This window comes from Hylobates moloch, unplaced genomic scaffold (assembly GCF_009828535.3).
Source record: "Hylobates moloch isolate HMO894 unplaced genomic scaffold, HMol_V3 SCAFFOLD_7, whole genome shotgun sequence".
NCBI lineage: Eukaryota > Metazoa > Chordata > Mammalia > Primates > Hylobatidae > Hylobates > Hylobates moloch.
In genome coordinates this window covers 15,355,301-15,380,457 of record NW_026652282.1, presented here as the reverse complement: position 1 = coordinate 15,380,457, position 25,157 = coordinate 15,355,301, and the positions used below count along the sequence as shown (strand labels likewise).

Below are 25,157 nucleotides of genomic sequence, written 5' to 3'. Positions count from 1 at the left end.
GGAAAAACTCACTCTTACCTTATTTTAACATATTTACTTTTATTTTTAGAAATGCTAGAGTGCAGTCTACACTGGAGATTGTTTAAAAATTGCGGTAAAATACACACAACATTTGCAGATTTTTAAATGATTAAATGAAATGTTACGAACAAAGAAGTAGCATTAAGTGTTGCCAATATTAAGAAAAAAAAATCTGAGCTGATTCGGGTACTCTGTGTGGGAGGAGGTTACTTGGACAAAGCAAAGGTACTTCCAGATAGAGGTGCTGCTATGAATCCATTCTCAGAGCCCAGAAGATTGCACCCCTAAAGTGACCCTTGGAATGGATGCTCACAGAACCCCATCTTTCTGTCCACTTGGGGCTTGGTTGCTAAGGCCCACTGACAAACAGCTTACAAGGACTGTTGCTTCCCCTGTGGTCCCAAGAGTAGTTCCATGCTGGGTCATTAAGCCCACCCTTACAGGGCCGATATAAATAGGCTACGTGCATCTAAAGGGCTTTGCGGATACCTACTGAGCTCTGTGTAACTGGCATTAAAGATTCAGTGACATTCCTTCGCAATTTCCTGAAACTGCCAAATTGGGGCAGAAGTAATAGCAATGTTTTGTAATAGCAATAATGTTAGAAGAGCTCATACTTCTTGAGACTCTCAAGTGCTCTGCAGGTTATTATCTCATTAAATCTTCACAACAACACTGAGGTAGGTACAGTGATTACCTCCATTTAAAGATAAGGAAACTGAGGCATAGTGAAGTGCCTTGCTTCAAGTCACATGAGATGTAGGAGATGGAGCCAAGACTCCACCCAGGCAAGCGGACTCTGTATCCTGGGGATTTATTTATTTTTGAGATGGCGTCTCGCTCTGTCGTCCAGGCGGGAGCACAGTGGTGCGATCTTGGCTCACTGCAACCTCTGCCTTTTGGGTTCAAGTGATTCTCCTGCCTCAGCCTCCTAAGCAGCTGGGATTATAGGCATGCACCACCACACCCAATTTTTGTATTTTTAGTAGAGATGGGGTTTCACCATGTTGGCCAGGCTGGTCTCGAACACCTGACCTCGTGATCCACCCGCCTTGGCCTCCCAAAGTGCTAGGATTACAGGCGTGAGCCACTGCCCAGCCCTAATTTTTGTATTTTTAGTACAGACGGGTTTCTCTATATTGGCCAGGCTGGTCTTGAACTCCTGACTTCAGGTGATCTGCCCGTCTCAGCCTCCCACAGTGCTGGGATTACAGGCTTGAGCCGTCACACCTGGCCTGATCCTGGGCTTTTTAAGCCGCATCCCCAGAGGACCTCCAGTGACTTGTTTCAATGAAGTGTTCTATTCTCAAATCACATCAATTACCATCTGCTGGGAAAGGGGATGGAAGGTGGCACATAAATTGTTGTGAGCTTTTAGAGAAGAATATGTTATACATTGTGGAGACTTGTTACCTGCTCTAATTAGTACACTTATTCCATCAGTGTAAATAGCCATTTCCAAGTCTGTTACCCTTTCCTTCTCTTGACTAAGTTGTCTTTATTTCTGCACCTAGAGTGAACTTTAGGCAAAGTTTTTAATATACTGTGTTGGAAAGTGTTTTTGAAAATTTGAACCTTGGAGTTACTTGAATAAACCTGAATTACTAAAGAGAAACAATACTGATTGTTACCACATTACCATACATGGAGGTGCAGTGACTTTTAAGGGTATATGGGCTTTACAATGAACATATTCGGCTTCAAATCCTGGCCCTGCCACTTCCAAACTGGGTGACCTTGGGCAGGTTAATGTCAAGTATGGAAATCTGTTTCCTCATTTACAAAAAGGGGATAATAATAGTACCTGTTTCACTGGGTTGTTGTGAAAATAATAATAATAATAAAGCAAAACACTTGGGCATTGTGCCTGGCCATAGTAAGTGCTATGAACATTAAAAAGTATAAGTGCCAAATACTTTCATTCAGTCTTGGTAAGATTATAGTTGAAAGCACAGGCCACGAGTTTCCATGTCACTTAAGGAGACAGAGTGAAGAAGTGGTTGACACAGGACTTTTAAGAACGGAAAGCACTGACTTTCAGCTCCTACCCTTTGTTTAGAAAGAGAAAGAAAACTGGGGAATATTTTTTCTATAAGTTACCACAAAAGCTAAGTTCTTTCCCTCCTGATTGAACATGTACTCGGTTGGTGTTACCCTAAATGATGAAACTGAGGGCCTAAAACAGGGGTTAGTAAACTATGGCCTGTTTCTATAAGTAAAGTTTTCCGGGACCACAGCCACACTTACTGATTTACATATTATCCATGCAGCTTCTGCAATACAAAGGCAGAGCTGAGTAGTGGTGACAGGGAACTGATGAGCCACAGAACCCCCAATAATTAGCATCTGGCCCTTTACAGGAAAAGCTTGCCCACCTCTCCTCTAGAATCAAAAAACCCTTATTAAGCTGTCCATCTTTGCTTTCTCCATAGCACCTAGCACAAGATTGGCCTCTCTTCCCATCCTCCTCAAACATGACTAGCGACGTGCAAAGGTGACAACACTCAAGTATAAAATAAACCAAAGTTTTCAAAATGCCATAAGGGGAAAAAAGCTTTATAAATAGGAAAACAACGATCAACATCATTAAGTTACAGGATTTGCCTAGTTTTACATTAATTTCTGTCTCTTAAACTGATTACAACCTCAAAGGTCCATCATCCCTCATTGGAATTCGAATGCATTCTTTCTTCCCAAGAAGGAACTAAAATGGAGCTGTTCGCAGTTCAAACACGAAGGACCACAGTGCTCAAGATTGGGACGGCCTGGCAGTCACATCAGTCAGTGCAAAATCTGCATTTTATTAAAGACATTTGGGAAGATCCATTCAAAAATACATTGTGCTCAGTAAAAATTAACCATTTCATGCTGATAATGAAGGTTATCACGGAGTAGATATTTGTGTAATATTTACAGCAACAATAGAAATTTTACATAAGTTTAGAATGGAATTACATGCCAGAAAAAACTTGATAAGATGTACCAACACATGATACAAAGAGTTATAGAAACACTTTACAAATGGTTCATAATTCACTTGTGAGGATTTAAGTATTCAACACTTTAAATTCAGTTTGGATTCAAAAATTAAAAAGATTAACAATCACATCACACCCTTGCCACAGTAAAAAGTATGGAATTACACTTTATATAATGGATTATAAAGTCTGTGCAATTAAGAATTTCCACTGATTCTTCATCTACCACATACTAGATGTCACATCATTCTGGCTTATCCCTATTTTTAAGAATGAACAGAGTCTAAATGTCACCCTGCCCTGTGTCTTCCCAGACACCACCTTCAAGCTTACTAGAGATTGAAGAAGCTCTGAATAGTTAGCTAAGTATATACAGAATAACCACCTGAATTCAAAATGGCACAAAGCAATTCTTGGAGATAGAAATTTGGGGCAATGATTTTGTTTGGTTTAATTGTTTCTGTTAATCAATCCAAGTTTACAGTGAGAATTTACTTCTTTTAATCACCGTATTACCCCTCTAGCCTGACTCGATCGGTGACCAAAGAGTAAACAAGGGGAGGGAAACAGACTGAGGGCCAGAATCATTGTGTGTCTCTAGAGAAAACAGGTTGTCTGCAAGCTTTGCTTTCCATTTTGGAAAACCTAAGCCATGCTGGAGAACTTACACATTCTCCGGGACGATAAGCATCTTTTTTGTTTTGTTTTTCCGTGAAACTCTACAGAGTTTGAACTGGAGCTTTTGACAATTCTGGCAATAAACACTTTAGTCCCCACAACAGGGACAAAAGTCAAGGCATCTACCTTTTCTATTCCTGGGTTTCTTCTGATAAGACCTGAAGCAGAGCACTAGGACAAGCGTGTCTACCCCTGAAAGAAATCAGATCAGACTTTTGGGAAATTAAAATCCCCAACCAAAGGAAGTCCTGAGGAATTCTTAGCAGTCTGTCAAAACAGGGGGGATGGAGGAACAGATAAGGCCTCTTTCTCCCTGATACTCTGTGTTGGAAGAGTAACGAACAAGGCAACTTCTAATCTGCATACAACATGGAGACCGATTTTCAGATTCCAAAGGAGGATCGAAATAGGAACCAAGGATCAAATGGGGTTTCGAGAGCTTAACCTTGTGGGAAATGAAGGGCTTTAGAAGTGAAACTAGTTTCACTGCCACAATTTTGTTGGCCCTACAAATCCAGCGTGCTGACTATTACAATTTTTTTCTGGCAAAATGAGACGAACTTCCCTTAAATTTGGGAGTAAACAGGTGATGAATGAAAATGCAAGGCGGGTCATGATCATATTTAATAGCCTACAGTAAATACATGGAAAGGTGGGGTCAGTGCCCGGAGAGGAGAAAGGTGGAGCCAGGACCAAGCCTAACGCTGATGAATGAACAAACCACTGTGGGAAATGAAGATTCATGTAGTAACTGGCTCACACGAAAGCCTACCATTTGTATAGTACATTCAATTCACAAAGAAAAAAAAAAAAGAATCGAAGGGGGCAGCAGGCCCAGAGTTTCCTAGCCACCCCACTTCTCCCACATCGCGTGTATGCAGACAGATGAGGGACTTCTTTTTCTTGTATGGTTTCTTACTCATCATTTCTGAGACAGAATTTTTCATTAGCTGAACCAGACCTCAAGATATTCTGTATCTCAGCTGGTCAAGAAGCAAAAGGAAGAAATCATAACTGCTTACAAGTTTGGTTTCTGGTTATTTTTGTAAGCCAGGCTTTTAAGTCTCTGAGAGGACCTTCTTGTGAGATTCTGGCCCTGGGAATTAGCGACAGGACACTTACAACCTTTGTACTGTCTTTTCTATGTCCCCTTTCAAAAAAAACCAGAATTGTGGTTTTTTAAACCATAAGTAAGTTTTCTCTGCCTACACACTTCCTTAGTGATGAACTGAAGGAGGCAAGGAAATATTTCACTATTTTCTGACTTGGTTCAGTGTACCCTACCACATTCCAAAGTTCACAAAAGTATGAGTCTGTGGATCTTAGAACCCACACAGAGCTCAATATCCCACTATCATGCAGGAGGTAACGAACTTCTAGATAGAAAGCAATGCTCTCCAGGAAACATGTTCTGACCAGCAGAGAACGTGCAGATTTACTGAGTCTCAGCTGAGCTCCAGCACCGAATCACATTGAGCCATTGCCCTTGCTGAAAGAGTTCAGTCGCCACCAGGTCCCAGGTGAACAGAGATAGATCTTTCTACACACTTGAAAAGTAATCCTCTGGCCTTTGAAAAAAAGTTGTACACTATGAGTCATTCTCAATAATACATGGCTAGAAGAAAATAAATGGCTTTTTTCCTTATTTACTCTAAAGACTAGTTTAAGAAGTGAGGATACTATGATCTTAACTAAGAGGGGCTGGAAAGGGAAAATGGGATAGCATTTCCTAGTATAGTCCACTAATTCTCAGATTAGGAACATGCTAAACTGGCTAACTCTACAACCACAACATACTTTATAATACACGGCGTGACTAGAGACTGACAGCATAGCTCTGAGCTTAGAATTAAAGTACAACTGCGTAAGGTGAATCTTAAAGCATGTTTTAAAACAGATTTAACCAAAGCATACAGCACAAATACTTCTATAACAGCTACATCACAACCACCAATACGGACTTTTTTGCTTCTAATTGGTCTGCCATATGCTAATATTTGTAAAGAGCTATTAAATGACTTGAATAAAAAACAAAGACATTTTCTTTCGGGAGACACAGCTAAAAGCCACGGATGCCTTTGAGCAGTTGGTAAAAATCACGCCAATCTGCCAGGCTGTTGCTTGCTTCTAAATATAAGCCTCATGGCTCTATGAAAGATTTTCTAAGGATGCTAACCTAGAATTTAAGTTCTCCAACACCTATAAAGTAACTCTGGTCTCCTTCCAAAGTATGCACCTTTTAGCAGGCCCAAGACAATGGAAACGAACAATAGGGTTCCAAGGATTCAGGAATAGTGGTCGAAGACTCTTAAGAGAATGTGATGTTGAAGAATTCACACCTGCAGTACTGTAGCCTGGACAGAACAAGGCCAGAGCCAAGCTCTGCAGACTGGTGGGCTTGGGATGGTGTAGGGCAGGGTTTCTCAACCTCAGCACTAGTAGTGCTTGGGGCTGGACCACTGTTTGTTTGGGGGGGCTGTCCTGTGCATGGCAGGGTGTTTAGTAGCATCCGTGGCCTCTAACCACTTGATGCCAGTAGCATACCATCACCCCCAGCTGTGACAACCAAATGTCCCCAGACATTGCCAAATGTGCCCTTGGGGGCAAATCTGCCCCTAGGTGAGAACCACAGTTGTAGAGTCAGCTCACTTGAGCCCCTCAGCATGAAGCACTACCTTTTGGTCTTGGGCTCTAGAAAGAGGCTAAATTTTAGAGCAAGACCAAATGAGGTTCAGTTAAAGTGTATTTAGAACTTTAGAGAGGAAAAATGAGGACAGCAGAGAAATAAAGGTAGAAAAACAGTGAAGCAGAGTTTCTTTTCCAAAGGAGATCAGTGATACTTTCATAAAAGTAACATAAGCTTTCATTCACCCTTTTTCTTCTTTAGGAAGTTACGGCCGATAATAGGACATGGATGTCATGAATTCCCCTTCCTAAAGAAAAGGCAAATTTGTCTGACTTTAAATCAAGTCCTTTCTACCACGGATGGCAATCTTTGTGATGTCAGTAATTCTTCATCAAGAGGGGAAAACAACAGTTAAAGGCTAAGAGAGGGCCCATTAGGTGTGAGAGAAAACTTTTTCATCCCCCTCCGTGAGCAGGAAGAGAATTGCATGCTAGAAATGCAGATTGTAGTTCACTTACAGCTTATTGGATGAAAAGTCAGAACAGACAAAAGCTGAGAAGAGGATTAAAGAGCTACCTCGAAAACACTGGTTGAAAACATTTGTAGATATCTGTAGGTATTTTCTGGCTCAAATCTGGGAAAGTACAAAAAGTACGTATTGACTCTTCAGCAATTAGGTTTACTTTGCTCTAGGTAGAAGGCAAATATTCTAGCCCTTCTTTGAAGAACCATCATGAATAGAAATGTTCTGCAAACATCTGAGATCCCAGTGTTAGCAAGGATGACAACATGGGAAACCAGCCCCTAGGTGACAATGAGCCTCGAATGCCACAGCATGGCAACGGGACCGTGCAGTTCCTAAGCGCGTAGCACAGTGAGAAGTCTTTCCAGAGAAAAAAAGTGTAGTTTCTGGTTTGCAAGGGGGGAATACAAGGTAGAGATCTAGTATGAAAAAGAAGAGTTAAATACACACCCTTTTAGAGTCATTAGTGTCCAGGCAAAACTGCTGATGGTCCACCTCATTTGTATCATCAAGCAGCTGCCTGGGAAAAGCCAGAATTCAGAGCTACCCAAACAGTACTGAACTGGTGAAAGAAGTAAGACAGAAAAAGAACTAAAGAGCATGCAAAACTATTGGTTTGAGTCAAATTATTTCAATAATAGTACCCAGTCGAGTTTCATTTTAGTGCCTATTACACTTATTAAAATTAAATAAAAAGCACCTTAAAATGACCTATCTATATAATCAATACACATTATAGTATTTATATAAAAATGCAATATGTGCACAATTTAAGCTTCAGGGAAACTAGGACCTTAGTCTTTATAATCTTCATAATCATCAGAGCTATGATTCTCAAAATCTCGGGGGGAGGGTTAACAGTAACAGCACATTTCGATTATAGCTGACTTGATGCAGGGGCTGACACTCAGAATTTGAGGACAAGTAATAAATACTGAGAAGTTATCTCTTTGAGGGGTGGGAGGGACCTTTAAAAGTATTATTGCTAAGAGACTACTTCCAAAAATCTACTACTACTGATAGATGATGGTGCTGAGGTGACTTCCCTCAAGGATGACCCAGAGGCATGGGAGGATAACACTTGACGGCCAAAGGGTTTGATGATACTTGGGAGTAACTTGGGAGCTGGAAGAGATCAGATGAGGGGAAGGTAGGTCCTGTTCTGATGGGGGTTGTGTGTGTAACAGGTGTGCATGAAAATCTTGTCGTAAGTGGACAGCCCCAGGAAGAAAAAAATGGATAGAGTAATTTTTTCTCCATCTGGAATTGCTCCAGGAGCCTTTTAAATATGGTATTGGAGAGAGCAATAGCAAAAAAGGCATTCAGAAATAGAAATGCCACACATATATCTCACACCCCATCAGCCAAGAGTCTCCGGGACAGTGGATGATATTCAGGAGCATAGAGCTGGTTTGCAAGATCTGCAGACAGGTACCTCTTATGATCTCATAAGGAATGTTCACTGGCAAATCTTTGGTCTACGCTCTACACTAATGCTAAGTGGAAGAGCACATTCTCTCTACAAAGACCCACAAGTAATGCCTCAATCTATTCTCCCCTGTGTGCAAGTAACGTCCCTGGACACAAACTGGAGCCAAGTGTGTGAGGATGGAAACCAGGCCTGCTGGAATTCTCACTGGCCTATCTGACTTTCTTCCCCTGCAGGTTTGGAAAGAGATGCTGCATCTCGTCTGCTACCAAGGATCATGTCTAGAGGCTACTGCTGGGGCCTAAAAGTTGAGCAAGGTTCATACTGTTACAGTCACGTGTAGCCACAATTCAACTCCCTTTATTAGAAGTATAATACTCACTTCATATCACAAATGTATAAAAATATGGCAGATAGTGTCATAACGATACTTTCTTTAAATGAATATATTTATAAAACAGATTTACCATATATATATTTATATATAGAATAAAATACTCCTGATGCAATATATAAATGTTACTGTTTAGTTTTTATAGAAACTACTGTAGCTGTCCCACTGCTTCACAATGTTTCAAACAGCTCAAAATAACTTTACATTATAACATAAAAGATATGATTATAACAGTACAATATTAATTATAAATAAATGTTACAAATCCTATCAAATATGGAAGTTTAGAAAACAATTTAAGACATACAGTTCATCTGCTAACCCTTCAAAGGGATACTCTTGGATTACAATAAACCCCACATTTAGTCTAGGCAGAAAAAAATATGTAGTAAGGGCATCGGTCAACACGACTTTCCTATCCCTTGCAGTGCCAGGACACATCCTGGCGTTCCCAAGTTCAACAGAGATTGCACTAAAGCTGGAATGTAAGGGGGAGAAACTGGCAAGAATTTCTTCTTCCTCAGTGGCACACTCTATCTATTCTCACACAAGACCTGTGGGGAGTGGCGATCCCTAAGGAACTCCTGTGGCTCTAAGATCCCTGACTAGCATTTGTGGCCGCGAGGAGCTCGACGGCCCCAACACATGCAATATTGCACACACCTTCATAAAGCTGAAAATATTGGCTCACCACTTGGCCCGGCCCATGCCCCAAGCCCAGCCCACCCTTTCCCACCCCTCCCCACTGGCTTGTCTGTCCACCCCTCCCCCCTACCAGCACAAATTACAAGGCTGTCTCTTTTAAATCATTCAGATTTGGCATTCGTGAGCGATTTGTTCTGTTATAGGGGTGCCCATTTGGCCCACTTTTGGCACCCAGCTGTTCAGAGTAGGAAGGGCCCTCTGTGGCACTCCTGGTCACAGAGGACACATGCCAACCAGGATCCATCTGACCTGGCAGCTGGAGGGCTGGCCTGCCCTTCGGTGCGGGTTCCTGCCGGATGTTGCTGCTCCCGCCAGAGGCCTGGCTCAGAGGGTGAATCCGAATTTCTGAGAAGGAATTTTTGGTTTGTTGAGCTGTTAAGGGCTGGAAGCGGGGATCTGAGGAAGCCGGGTGATTCGAGGCCGAAGAGAGATGTAACAACTTGCGCAGTGATTTCAATGGCTGGCTCTGAAAGAAAGGATGAGAATGCACATGGGATTCAAGTTAGAGCGACCATAAGGCTGGGGAGGGAAGGGGGCTTAGACGTGAGGTGAGTGGGCGTGGCCAGGAAGGGCAAGCATGTGCAAGGAGGAGCCGGTCCAGCTATATCTGTTCTTTGGGCTTTTTCAAACAAGATTGTATTATTCTTTAATGGAAAAGCCTAGATATCTAGATAAGACATATAGAGCTGGTATGGCAGCCAATCAAAGGCCCAGGCTCATCTACCTGGTTGCATCCTATCTCTAACCAGGGGATCTCATGCTTCAACCAGCAGGAAGGAGAAAGCAAAAGGTGTATGTTTCTCTGTTTTGAGAAGACTTCCCAAAGACTCCACAAAATGCTTCCACTTATATTTTACCAGCTAGAACTTAGGTACACAGCCATATCTAGCAGCAAGAGAAGCTGAAAATATGACATGTTTTAGTTAGCAATGTACTCAACTCCAAGTCGTATAGCCCTTTTCGTTCTTATCTCCCCAATTTCCCTCTCTCGATATTGCAAAATTCAAATGTTCCCTTGCTGCACTTTTTTTTTTTTTTTTTTTTGCTTTTTTTTTGAGAGGGGGAGGGTAACATTTGGGCATTGAAAATGCAAAGCACAAAGAAATATGCAAAACCCCATCAGAACTATCTAAAGAATTAATTCACAGGAGGCCTTCAATTCCTAACATGGGCTTACAGTGGTCCGCCCTGCCTGTCTGTCTACGGTGCAGTTGGACATCCCCAGGTGCTGCATCACGGAGGGAGACTGACTTCAGGGCAGAGGGGAAGAGCCTCAGAGCCGTCTGCTCACTGGACAACTCCTGAGCCTCATGCTCCTGAACGATGAAAGATGGCTCAATCTCCTCTTCCTCGATCTCGGAAGAGACATGGAAAGCACTTGGAAATTCACAGCCAATCACGACTGCTGGACTTGGCCACTTGGGCTACAACCCTAGCCTTGGGGCCCCTCTGGGGCCAATTCTCAGAGTACCTTTGCTATAAATGTCATGGTATAAGGGACATGCATTTAAGGGCTCAGCAAAGTTTGAATAAAATGTTGACAAACTCAAGGAACATTACAAGATTTGAAGGAACTAGGCACTGAAACCCAAGGTAAATGGCTTCAGAATTGACTCAAGTAGATATCGTTTCAGGGGAAAGTATTCTCCATCATCATTTCGAAGTCTTCCCAAGAAAGCTTTGTGCCCCCTACAGGAGGTAGCATAGCACACTGTACACTCTAAGTGCTCAAAAGTGGCTTTTTAAAAATAATTAAATTGGTATAACACGATGAGACTCCTGGTGATTTTTATAGCCTTGACCACATGTAACTATCAAGCAATTACAATAAGCTGCATTCAGCAAGAGCTATAAAGTTATTTGAAAAGAGCTTCTAGCCTGGGCAACAAGGCGAGACCCCGTCTCTATAAAAAAATTAAAAAACTAGCCATGTATGGTGGTGTGTGTCTGTAGTTCCAGTTACTCTGGAGGCTGAGATGGGAGAATGGCTTGAGCCCAGGAGGTCAAGGCTGCAGTGAACCATAATATTGCCACTGCACTCCAGCCTGAGTGATTAAGACCCTGCCAGAAAGAAAGAGAGAAGAAAGAGAGAGAGAGAGAGAGAGAGAAAGAGAGAGCTTCTTGGTAAAAGAAATGGTTTCACAAAGAAAGTTCTAAAGCTCTCTATTCTTTTTGTTTTGTTTTGAAATTGGGAATAGAGAAGCAGGCCCTCACTCAGAGGCTTGTCTCTTTAGTTTGCATACATAGCCAATAAACTTGGATATCTGGTTCTCTATGCTTCCACCACCCCCAGCTTATATTATGTTGGAAGCAGAAAATATAAATGGCTGGGGCAAATAGAATGGGAATATGGGGAACTTCCGTCAGCAGTTCTATGCAACAGCTTACAGTTAAAGAGTAAACAGAGGCTGGGCATGGTGGCTCATCCCTGTAATCCCAGCACTTTGGGAGGCAGAGGCAGATGGATTGCTTGAGCCTAGGAGTTTGAGACCAGCCTGGGCAACATGGCGAAACCCTGTCTCTACCAAAAATTCGAAAAATTAGTCAGGTGTGGTGGTGCACACCTGTAGTCACAGATACTTGGGAGGCTGAGGTGGGAGGATTGCCTGAGCACAGGGAGGTCAAGGATGCAGTGAACCGAGTTTGTACCATTGCACTCCAGCCTGGACAATGGGAGTGAGGCCCTGTCTCAAAAAAAAAAAAAAAAAAAAAAGTAGTCCATTCTCCCAATCATAGAAATCTGTGACACAAGAAATCACACAGACACAAGTAATCCTATAGCCTCAAAAGCTCTGGAGGATTATCAGAAATTATAGTGCAGAAGAATAAAGGATTCATAAAATACTCAATATCAAAAAACAAATGCTCATTATGGGATACTGAAAAGATACATTACAAAATTTCCAACCAAAATAGTTGTTTAAAGGAGATAAACCTCAGATACCTGAAAAATTTACTGATTCAGTTTCTGCTTATTCCTCCATTATGGAAGATAAATGTGACTATGTAATACAGTCTAATATGCAGTTCCTAATGCAACTGTTTGCCTGTTTCCTGTCAAAAATAGTATGGATTTCAGGAGTTGAAATGTTCTTTCAAGAAAACTTATCATACCTGTCTTTCAATTTGTATGCTATTACTTTTAATGAAACCTTAATCTTCCCACCATCTGTGTTCATCCTGCCTGAAATCTTATGGCATGCCTCATTTTTTACCATGAATTATGGTTCTTTAACACAGCTCAGCTCTTTCCTGGGCTGTATTTGTGGGCTGGGACTACATCTTCAATTGCCTCCAGCTAGGTGAAGGCTAACGGAAGCTTGCATCTTTCCCAGTAGAACATGGGTCACTGAAGCAAGATTAATCCTGGCTCACAAGATACATCTGGCTATAACTGAGGGTCTATTTTGAGGAGGTGCTCAGCCTTACTGTAACATTGAGAAGCTAAGTTTTCTCTACCATGCCCTCCCCGCTCCTCAGGACAGTTACTGGAGAGTTGGAGAGTCTAAGAGTGGTGCAGGATCCACTCACTTGGGTCTGTAGATCTGAGATCTTCTCGGGGCGCCACTCCTTTGGTCTGCTGCTTGGAGTGCTAGCAGAATGAATGGATTTCTGCAACGTAAGAAGATCAGGGCTGTCGGAATTGGGTACCTAGAGCAAAATATGGACAAGCATTCAATAAGCACACTGATAAGCCTAATTAAGATATGCAACCACACCCAAGAGGAGAACCAAACTAAAAAGCAAACCAAACCAAAACTCAAATAACCCAGTAAAAAAAGAACCCCAATCTCTCCCAATGTTCACAATGCAAGTGATGCTAGTTAAATTCTTCTGCCCTCTTAATAATTTTCCCTGCATTAGGAAAAATTGGCAGATGTCATGCAGCTTTGTTAAACCTCAATCCTTAAAGCATTCCCATGCTGTTAGTTTTATTCGCTGTAAGAGAGAGCAGTTAAATTGGGCTGTACCAGGAATTGCTGTCGTATCCTCATTCCATATTGCAGTTAGGTTATGAACCAGTTCAATAAAACAGAAATTTTTTCCTGCTGGGAAAATGATCCAAACACTGTATTTGGTAGTGCCAAAGAAGTCTGGTAGGCTTTCAAGGATAGCAAAGTGAGAAAGTATGGTTTGGATCATATTGTCAAACCATTGTCTGATATATCTGGATCTATCATTACGTACTAGAGAAATGCTGGAAATCTGTGCCACAAATTCCAGATGAATGCAATTGCTCTATTCACCAGTTTGGTGAACACAGAAGAGTAATGTCAAATGCCAAGCAAAAGCCCTGGTTTTAAACTGACCAGCAAAAGCTCAAGCCAGACAAGGAAACAAGCTGTTTTTTCAAGGAGCCTGTTAGCTCATTCAATTTGGTCAATTCAACTTGGCTTCAAAAAGACAAATTGCCAATCAAGTGTTAACAAACTCTGTGAGTCAAATGCAAAGACATTTGTTAACTGTAAATGTTAATAGAATTCCTTACATAAAATACAGGCTTTTATAAATGTTATCTGCCCATAACTGGCTAATCAGACAAGACAAACTAGCCTTTCACTAGTTTGTTTGCTTAATAGACTTTGTGCTTCAACTTTCTCAACTGATTCAGAAGAATGGCAATGAATTTATATTCCAGTGAATTTATGGAACTGGCTCACGTACTTAACTAGCATAAAGAGAATATGACCTCATGAAAATAAGACATGCTGTTGTCATCAGTAAAACAAGTTTACTGGAGCAGTTTTCAGGGCTACCATACATAAAAACGGGTACCATGGGTGGAGTGACTACAGGAAGCTTTTTCAAAGAAGAACTATGCTTTAAATGATTCTTTGAATTAAAAAGAGGAAAGAGGGATTTCTTGATGCTTGGATTCTCCCCGTTGGTGGAATCTGTCTGCAATATAAGATACAAATAAACTAATTGAAAAAAAAAAAAAAAAAAAAAGTGCTCTTATTGAAACTACTAGCCCTTGGAAGCCCTCAAATTGCTAAATATTAACAGTCACTGAAAGAATCTCGGTGCTGTGCATCTATAGAGGTTCTGTGCCAATTCTCACCTGGATGTGAAGATGTCAATAATGCAAATTCGAGACAAGCACAAACTTCTTCTAAGTATATAATGTGAGATCATGATCAATACCTCTAGTAGGAATGCCGAGAGACCTAGACACACCTACTCACGTTAAGCTTACAAAACATTAAATAATTTTTACTATCAGAAATATGATTATAAAGAACTGTGTTAAAGAGCTACTGATAAACTTCAATCTTCTCCTAATTGCTAGAGAGGACTTCAGCAAGTAAAAAATCTACCATGTAATTTGCCTATTAGAAGAAAAAAAATCCCAACATATTGGAAACCCTCTCGAATTTGGTCAACTTTTAAGCCTGAAAACATTACTAGGAAGAGGTATTGATCACTGTGGTGGGATACTAATGTTGAGTAAGAGGCCTTGTTCTGTACTGCTAGAAATATTTACCCAATGGAAAACATCTAGCACAATTCAGAATACTGGTTTTCAAAGGGAAGAAACAGAAATTTCAATATTTAAATGGAAGCATCATCACAAATTGAGATACTAACTAACTAGGATACAATTACCAAGTTGGCAAAGTCACCATATGCTCTGAGGACTTATGTAACTCTGGATATGTAACCAAAGCCAGATTTCCCAAGGCAGCTTCCAGATTTGCTTGAGTCAAAGCAGGCACCTTTACAATACAGAATCATTTTTTTTTGGCACCACTTTTCCCTGTTTAGGATATCTCAATTGTCAGAGAACTAGAATGTCTATGAAGGTATTCAGGTATTTAGGTCATCTTTTAAGGGTATATGTAAAAAGAGATTTGAGTAAAACATCTCATAAATTTTCTTGTTCCAATGACAGGAACCCTGAGGAAGAGTTTAACTTGCATCGCTGAAGAGGCCAGAGGAGAGCTCCTAGAGGCTCTCCACAGAGGCAGGTCCATGGTATAAATTGAGCCTGGACTTGGTATTTAGGAGAATGCAGTTCTGGTTCTCCCAATTGATTATGTGATTTTTGGGCTTTGAAGCAAGCCCACAACTTGCTTGGGCTCAGTTCCCATACTAGTGAATAAAAAAATTCAACTAGATTTAGGATCCACCTCAGCTTTAACATGTCATGCATCTCTATGTACACTGGGCATCAGATTTTCATTCTTTTGGAATCTTATGCAAAGGCCACAATGCCTTAAATCTTTTGAAGCTTATTCTATGTAGTTTCTTTTTCCTGAGTTCTAGAAAGTGAAAAACAATTAACTGTTTAAATGCTCATTCAAAGTAGGCAGAGTTAACCCAATGTCAGGCTTAGGACTCTGAGGTTTGGAAGGCTGTACTGAGCGCTCTTTGGAAATCCCAAAGCCCTTAAATTTTATTTTTCATTTAATTAAAAGATGTAGAGGTACAAACAACTTTTGGGTTGGTAAAGCTTAAGGCATTATGGCCTATGCAGAGATATTCTGCAGCTACTTTAATATCAAAAAGGAAACTTATGAAAACCTAATAAAAAGTTTAAGTTGAGAGGATGTTAGAGAATGGTTATTTTCCTTTTTACTCTAATCTATACTACTAAAATATCTACAATTTAACTAAATTCTGAATAATAAAGTCAGTCAACATGTATACTCTACTTGTGCCACAGTGAGCCAGGGACTTCAGGTTTAATATTGCTCTACAGCAAACATCAAAATCTAAATCTATATACAAAAACACCTTCAATTCCTTAATCTTTCCTACTTTCTACCACTTAATCACCCCACAATGCCAGGAGACCTGTGGTTTAGAACAAAAACCACAAAATAAAAATAACAGTGGTCAGGAGGTAGCCAAAGTTTAACGCTCATGATAGAGAAACATGTTCTACAGACAATGATAAAAGTTTTATTAACACTTTAAACATTTTAAGTATTCCTAGGTTAAATCAGGTCTGTTTGTTCACCCAGTCTAAGTAACAAATGTAGTAGTATCTGAGTGGCATTTTGATTTGACACTTTAAAAGTAAGCTTCAGTTAAAAATATGGGCAGTTTTTTTAATAACTACTTCAGAAATATTATGCAGCCATTAGGATTGAAGATAATAAAGTATTTATAGTAACATACATATTCTGTACATGTAGATATAGATAGATACACTGTTAAAAGCCAGAATACAAAATCGTACCAAATGGACTGCTCTAATTTAAAACTTAAAAAACAAAAACAAAAACAAAAAAAAAACCCCACCTTGTTTCCACAAACATATGCATAGGCTAAACAGCTAGAGGAAAATATACCAAAATCCTAATACTAGTTGTGGTGGGGTATTAAGATTTAAAATGATCTTTTTCTTTTTCTCAAATTTTCTATAATGAACTCATATTTATTTTATAAGGAAACATATAAATTTAACAAGCAAGCAAGTGAAAGAATGATCTAGAAAGATTATCTGGGAAGGTATGAACATTTTTAGAACATCTATGGGATAAAAATGCTTACTTCAGGTTATTTATACACATTGCTATGAACATCTACCTAATCTACTTCCCATTGAGTCATAATTCTATAATTTTCATAATAGAAAGGGCCTCAGAAACACTGGGTCTAATCTACTAAACTTATAGATGAAATCAGTGAAATCCATCTGAACAGGCCATTTTGATTATGTCTTTTTCCTCTTCAAATAAATAAGAATAAATTATGTATGAAGTAAAACTAGAACCAAAACCATTCAAAATGGCTAACGAGGCCAGGCACAGTGGCTCAAGCCTAGCACTTTGGGAGTCCTAGCACTTTGCGAGGCCTAAGTGGGCAGATTGCTTGAGCTCAGGAGTTCGAGACCAGCCTGGGCAACATGGTGAAACCCTGTCTCTACGAGAAATACAAAAAATTAGCTAGGTGTGATGGCGTGTACCCAGTTATTTGGGAGGCTGAGAAGTGGGAGATCACTTGAGCCCAGGAGGTAGAGGTTGCAGGGAGCTGAGATCACACCACTGCACTCCAGCCTGGGCAACAGAGTGAGACCCTGTCTCTAAAATAAATAAATAAATAAAAACGGCTAACTCTACCTTGTTTAGCCTTGAAGTTGTCATAAAGAAAAGGGGGATGCAGCCTCATCTAGGGGAAGAACTACTCCTGCTGCTGTCCTACAGGCCGGGTTTCCCCAAGGTTCTCATGTCACTAAACCAGCAGGATCCTTGCTTGGGTGGTTCAGCGAAGTGACGTGAACGGTCCCATGGAGCCAGCTCTTTGTTCACGCAAAGGGCTCCCAGGAGATAAGGTGCATTCCAGCCCACAGTGCGATCAAAAGGCAAACATATTTTCCTTCTAATGCAAGCCCTAAAATCCCAGATACGATCTTTGTGACTATACAACTCAGAAACACACCTGTCAACGTAGGAATTCTGTAACCAGCCAGGAGAGAATAAGGAATGATGGTTATTTACAAATTTCAAGATTTAAAAGTAAACCAAAACCCATTTCCTAAGTTTTTGCATATCTTTAAATCCCCAGAGAGAAACAAATTCCGTGTCTTCAAAGTTTTCACATTAATATAAACCCACATAGTTAAGTATATTGAGAAAGGCTTAAAGTGTTCTCTGTCATCCAAATTAAATTTCTTCTATTCCTGGAGATTCTGTTGAATGCAGAAAAGGCTCTGTTGAGAGGATAGTTGTAAAGAATTTCAGAAAGAGACATAATACAGGGCATAAATGTCAAGTCTCAATAAGAAAACAATCAACTTTGATTGCCAAGTGCAAAGTGTAAAGTATCCATTGAATAATGCAGAAACATGTTATTATATATAGAAACTGGCCATCTACTTACTGTTTGAGATTTCTTCTTTTTCTTTTTCATTGACCTGAAAAATCCTTGCTTCTCTTTTTCCTTGAGTTGCTCTGAATGACTAATATTTTCAGGACTTTTCCTAAATGAGAAGACATTTTTATCATATTGATTTTTCAATCATTTTCTTGCCATTGTGTGACAAATATAATAAGGACTGAAAATGCATGACACTAGGTTCATATAGCCAGGAAGAATCAAACACTTGGGTAAAGAGCCTCTAAAAAAGCACAGGAGGAACTGAATTTAATCAGCCATGGTTAGTGATTATCCTCTGGCACAGGCTCACTCAAAAGAGCAATTTGAGCATTATATGACCTGTAACTGTTGCTGCAAGACCATCTTCATGCTGTTGAAGACCTTAGAGTTTGAGATTATGAAAAGTACACAGCTTAAAGGATGGCTTTTCTGTAACTCTACAAGGGAAAGAGCAAAAAGTTTCAACACCTACCTTCATTTTTCTATTTACCTTTTAAAAACCAGCTTGACAAGTTTATTATTAGTGACTTGTCAAGATACTGAACATAAAGATCAATACGGCTATAAAAACATCTTGAATAAAAGTAAAAATTTGCCAGAAACTGGAAATATCCTACTTATTAAACCTTTTATCTGTTTATTAAAACTAAATAAAAATAGTTAAGAAAAAATGTAGGGACAGGTGCAGTGGCTCACACCTGTAATCCTAGCACTTTGGGAGGCTGGGGCAGGATCGCTTGAGGTCAGGAGTTTTAGACCAGTCTGGGCAACATAGCAAGACCTCGTTTCTTTGGAAAAAAAAAAACTTTCACAGGGGGGAAAAAGCTTCTAACTGAAAATACTGACATTAAGCTTGATACCAATGACACCACCAGGTATTTTGAACTCAGAATGATATATTTATAATTTTGAAAGCCAGAAAACTTCAGACATGATGAAATGGGTAAGTGTTGAAAAGTTAAGAGTCTTTATTTTTATTTATTTATTTTTGAGACAGTGTCTTGCTCTGTTGCCCAGGCTGGAGTGCAATGGTGTGATTTTGGCTCACTGCAACCTCCACCTACCGGGTTCAAGTGATTCTCCTGCTTCAGCCTCCCAAATAGCTGGAATTATAGGCATGCACTACCAGGCCTGGCTAATTTTTTTACTTTCAGTAGAGACAGGGTTTTACCATGTTACCCAGTCTGGTCTCGAACTCCTGACCTCAAGTGATCTGCCCACCTCAGCCTCCCAAAGTGCTGGAATTACAGGTGTGAGCCACCGTGGCCAGCCAAAAGAGTCTTTAAATGTAGTGTTGTACTGTTGCGAAAAACATTCTAATCCCAATGACAGACTGGGCCTAGGCCCTGGGAATTTGGTAAAAGTTTCTTGTGACAAGTTCTTTTGCAATTAAGGAGATGAAACCCTCTTGCATGGGGCTTAAAGATAGACTGTCGTAAGCTAAACTCCAAGACACAGCATTCAGTCACTTGCCATTGGTAAGGAACACTGCAGAAGAGTGGGGTTTGCTGGAATCACAAAAGCATGACTCTGGATGGAAAGGAGCCTCAGAGAGCATCTAGTAGAAATGGCAATACTATTTTTAACGTTCTGTAACTTCTAGAGGTTAAAGAATTATATGTTTATGAAATAGCTATGTCCTTCCACAATACTATCTGCAAAAACACAACCTAGAAGCATGACAGAATATTCAGATTAATGGGTAGAAGTTTTTACCAATCAGAATGAAAGTCTAACAAAATACCACAGGTGTGTTGAGGGTAAAAGTGCTTTCTGCCAATCCAGCAAATCTTTAAGGAAGACATATTCATCATGACTGCCATCTCAGAATGTGAATGGACATTACTGTAAGAATGTTAACGCTGGCATGAGAGGAAATGAAGGCTTGAGACACCAGTCCTAGGAGGAAGTAGGATCTTGCACGGTAAGAGGAGAATCTATCCAGGATGAAACAGTGAATAAGTGAAAGTGAGAAGGGGAGGGTAATAAAAGGAAAGCTCAATGTTTGCAGTTTGCATGTTGCATTGTTGGGTCCCCAGGACACAGGGAAGATGGGCCAAAGACCCTCTGCAGGGGCTCTTCAAGAGGCACTGGATAAACCACAGCCCAGGTGGGGATACAGGAATGATTGGGACATTTTCAAAGATCCAGGCAGAGAAAGATCCCAGAGGCCAAATGAAAAAAAGAAATAAATTACCCTTGAACTGGTGGGTGAAAACTAGGAGTGAAGCATGTGTTTGCATCACCAAGGACAGAGAGAAGGAAGTCAGAGAGGAAAAACAAAACAAGGGAGAAGCTATGTAGGAACATACATACCCAAAGAATTAACACAGAAAGGGAAGGGAGAAAAGGCTGACAGAGTGACTCAGAGACAGATGGAAAGAGGCTGGCTGGAACAAAGGCACTTGAAAAGCTGTGTTGTATAAAGGAATGGAGAATGAGTTATACATTGACAGCTGGAACTGAGCCATATGGGTAAGCGTGTGGTTGGTCATTTCCCTCATTTGTGCGTTCTGGCCCCTGTGATTCCATCTGGAAGACAGCAGCTTCGTGCTGAGTGGGGTAAAGAGGAGCAGCACAGAAGAAGGGTAAACAGGGGGTTCACATCAATCTCAGAGACAGATGCTTTGAGAAGGACGACTCATCCAGTCGCCTGGCACCTTCTCCAGAGCAGCAGTTGGGACCAAAACAGTATGGGAGGAGGGCAATGAGACAAGGGGTAAGCAGGCACACAGGCATGGGACTCTAACGTTATCTAACATGACAGCTATTTCCATAAGGGTCCAAGAGGAGACACAATTCCAAAGACTCACCTAAAGAAAGGAAGGAATTAAAATCCAATGAATCACTCAACCAACATTCAGCAAGTACTTTATATATGTCAGGCCCTGTGTTAGGTGTTGAAGAAACAGAGAAAAATAAAAGAACGAATCTGATCTCACTCAAGCTGCTCACAGACTCTTGTTGGGGGTAGGGGACAGGTTTGACAGCCAGGGAATGGGGCGGGGGGGCATCACAGTCAGGCTTATGGGACTTCAGTATAATCCCTCTGAGAGCAGCATGGAAGGTGAGCTGAAGCGGTGAGGAGCATTACTCTGTGACACTTTCTCTGCCACCCCCCCTCCCCTGGCAATGTGACGAGCATGGTTAGCTAACGTGTGAGAAGAGAGAGTCAGTGAATAATTCTACAGGAGTAACTCTGAAAGCTATGATGACAAGCACTAATGGATACCAATATATTCATAACCTTATGAGAAAAAGAAGGCTGGGATTGCGCAAGTTACAGCAATTCTTCATTTAACTAGTGGGATTTCTTTTTTTTTTTTTAAACGGAGTTTCGCTCTTGTTGTCCAGGCTGGAGGCTGGAGTGCAATGGCGTAATGTCGGCTCACCGAACCTCCACCTCCTGGGTTCAAGTGATTCTCCTGCCTCAGCCTCCCGAGTAGCTAGGATTACAGGCATGCGCCACCACGCCTGGCTAATTTTCTATTTTTAGTAGAGACGGGGTTTTTCCATGTTGGTCAAGCTGGTCTCGAACTCCCGACCTCAGGTGATCCGCCCACCTTGGCCTCCCAAAGTGCTGGGATTACAGGAGTGAGCCACCATGCCCAGCCAACTAGTGGGATTTCTAAGTAATTTGGTTTACTCTTTAAACATAAATTTTTAACCCAATTGACAGCAGTCTTTCTAAACATATTTATACATTTTGTCTTTCAAAGCAAAGTGAAGCTGCCTGTTTTATAAACACACACTCCATAGAGATCTATGATATGTATGATTTTCCCACCTGCTTCTCTCCATAGCTATTGCTTGGATCCTTTTCCCTCTGCACACTGTAGTATTACCTTGAACTATTTCTTGCCCTGACAACCTCAGTGCCGCCTGCTAGAACTGAGCATAAATGAAGAACATACTCCAAATGAGGGTGGGGGTGTTATCCTATTAGTAAAGATGATTAATCCTACCATATTAACTCTATTTTGCTTGTTCTGAGATATTTTGGCTACCTCCTGATTCTTAAGTGGGTTCTACATAACTGAGATGGCCAGAATAACAGCTCTGGATATCATACTGCAATATCTATTTATTGCTTTAACATATAACATAGTAGCTTGACTTTTCCATTGCAAGAAAGGGGTACACTGTACAAATATTCTCTTCCCGAAGTAAATCTGAAGTGCTACTACCAAGGAAAAAACAAACTGACCTTAGGTAAGAGATTATTTAGGAATAGCAATTCATGGCCAGGCACAGTGACTCATGCCTGTAATCCCAGGACTTTGGGAGGCTGAGACAGGCAGATCACTTGAGCTCAGGAGTTGTAGTCCAGCCTGGGCAGCACAGTGAGACCCCATGTTTACAAAAGATACAAAAATTAGCCAGGCATGGTGGCATGTACCCACAGTCTGGGCTACTCAGAAGGCTGAGGTAGGAGGATGGCTTGAGTCCAGGAAGCAGAGGTTGCAGTGAGCCAAGATTGCACCACTGCATTACAGCCTGGGCAACAGAGCCAGACCCTGTCTCCACCCCCTCGCAACAAAGAATAGCAATTAACTATATTACCATAACAAGGCTCTTTGATGTTTTTTGTAAGTTACCAAATGTGTATTTCTCTCAAATATGAAGAATCTGATGAACCAATTCGAGAGCTTGTTCAAGAAAAAAAGTCAACATGAGTCAAGTTGAACTAATGACAGACTAAGTGAGATGCAATAAAGGAAGGAAATATGTCATAGCAGCATTATCATGAAGAGTTAACAGAAACAAAAGAATAGAGCCAGTTCATCACCGGCAATTCTGGAACTCTCAAGTCTCATAACAGTGATACTAGAATAAGGATGACCTGATGAAGACTCAGCTGAAATTCAACATCCCAATTGAGCCTCTCATTCTTTTTAAAACAACTCTTTTCAGGTTTCTATACATATCCATGCGTAAAACAAGTTCTACTTAAACCGATTATCAAAAGACCGAAACAATACATTACTAACACTGTCTATCCCAAATTTTGATTTAATTTTGATCTGACCTAATTTTCACAGGACTAAGGTAATCTGTAATTGTTACTCTTTTAAATCATCACCACTTCATTATGTAATAACCAAGAGAACCCAATTCCTTCTGTACTTCTGTATTCTCACCATTTAGACAATTTTGTCATGACTTATCAAAGCCACACCAGAAAATGGTCAACACTGGTAACTAAAGAAGTTGTACCTGTGTTCTTACATTAATTCGCAGATCTTTTCTATATACTAGGGAGCTTAAAACAGTCACATGGAGAAAGGACACCAAAGTTTATCATCAAAATGGAGGGGAAACACCTGATGCTGAAGTTAGATGACAACGATAGTAACTGCAGTCACTAACATTAATGAATGCATACGGAGCCAGGCATTATTCTAGGTGCTTCTAATGTATTGCCTCATTTAATTATCACATGAACCCTATGAGGGAGGTGCCATTCTTAGCCCTATTTTACACATGAGGAAACCAAGGGACAAATAGACACAGTCCCCTGATTGATAGACAAGTTGCCATCAACCAAGATATCCTATTTCCAGAGTCTAAACTCTTAGTCACGAATGTTAAGACTGTCATTTTATAAATAGGCAATGGATGTAAATTGTGCTTATACAGCAAAAGTGTATTTATAGCTTTTAAGAAGTCATTTTTTATGTTGTTTTAAGAATAATTAAGTATTTTTCACTATAGGGCACAATAACCCTGAAACCTTGATGTAACTTTGTCAACAGGGTCCAAATTGTGACATCACATGGAGTCAAGAGTACTGACATAAGGCCCTTCTGTTACTTCTGGCAACAAACACCAGAGAGGGACTCTCTGACAGACTGGTCTTATTTCAAATCCAGTGTCTTACAGTGATGTCCCATTTTATGCTCTTGGTAGAGAACCTGGGCAGTCTTTCAGGGTAGTTGAGAAGAAGTCTACATTATTATTTTTCTTAAAGTCCTTACTCCTCAGACAGATTTGCTAATGGATCTTGATAACACTGTAATTCTCTCCCTAAATATTTATTGATATGACACAAAAAAGATAAAAGAATAAGAAAAGTTGCCACATCATTTGTGCTTTTCACTACCATTATGCTTTTATGGTAGCATAAAGGACTCTTCCCCTATTTCTTTTTACCCTGAATGACAGACAGGTAGCACAGAGGTAACAACCATGAGCTTTGGAGTTGGAGCTCATTTAAGTTTGAACCCTGGCTCCCTTCTCCATGTTACTGGCTGTCCAGCACCAGGCCAGTTCCTCGACTTTTCCAAGCTTCAGTGTCCCTGCCTCTAGCATGGAAGCATAGTGTGACTGTGAGAACTGACTGAGATGATGCACACCAAATGCTAAGCAAAGTGTACCTGGCTCAATGTCAACAAAAGGAGACCGCAAAAGTCATCACTCATGTCAGAAGAACACAGTGGAAAGCGTATCAGGTATTTAATAATCCAGGAGATTTTTTTTCCCTTACATGATATTTAATATAAATGCCAAACTGGAAAAAAGTTACCAATAATGAAAAATCACATTTTCCTTATTCAATAATTTATCTAGAGAAAAAAAGGCCTAGCAGGAGAAAGAACACTAAAAAGCTCATCCAGAATTTATTTCAACTCTTAAATCTACAATTAAAAAAAGGAAGAGTAAAAACAAACCAAAATGCTCACCATGGATCGAATGCTGGTTGTCTTTTTGAGTGGTTGGTTCCAGAACTGCTCTCTGATGGTAGAGAAGAAACTCTAGTTGACACATTATTTTCATGGAAAGAATTGTCTGGACGTGGAGATGGCACTGAATAAAGAAAAAGTAAGTCACTGATGGACTTTTTTTTTTTTTTAGACAGGGTCTCGCTCTGTCACCCAGGCTGGAGTGCAGTGGTGTGATCTCGGCTCAGTGCAGCCTTGACCTCCCAGGCTCAAGCAATCCTCCTGCCTGAGCCTCCCAAAGTGATGAGATTACAG

The 25,157-nt window shown here is 40.5% G+C and overlaps 1 protein-coding gene across 1 annotated transcript in view; it reads right to left on the bottom strand.

The window, feature by feature from the left end:
• CDKL5 (cyclin dependent kinase like 5) overlaps window positions 1-25,157 on the bottom strand; it is a 229,516-nt gene that overhangs the window by 13,574 nt on the left and 190,785 nt on the right. Inside the window, exons 15-18 of the mRNA XM_032756652.2 lie at window positions 24,864-24,987; window positions 18,184-18,283; window positions 12,886-13,005; window positions 9,604-9,820 (exon numbers count right to left, since the gene is read on the bottom strand). Coding sequence (XP_032612543.2) covers window positions 9,604-9,820; window positions 12,886-13,005; window positions 18,184-18,283; window positions 24,864-24,987 — 561 coding nt within the window. The remainder of the gene's footprint in view (window positions 1-9,603; window positions 9,821-12,885; window positions 13,006-18,183; window positions 18,284-24,863; window positions 24,988-25,157) is intronic.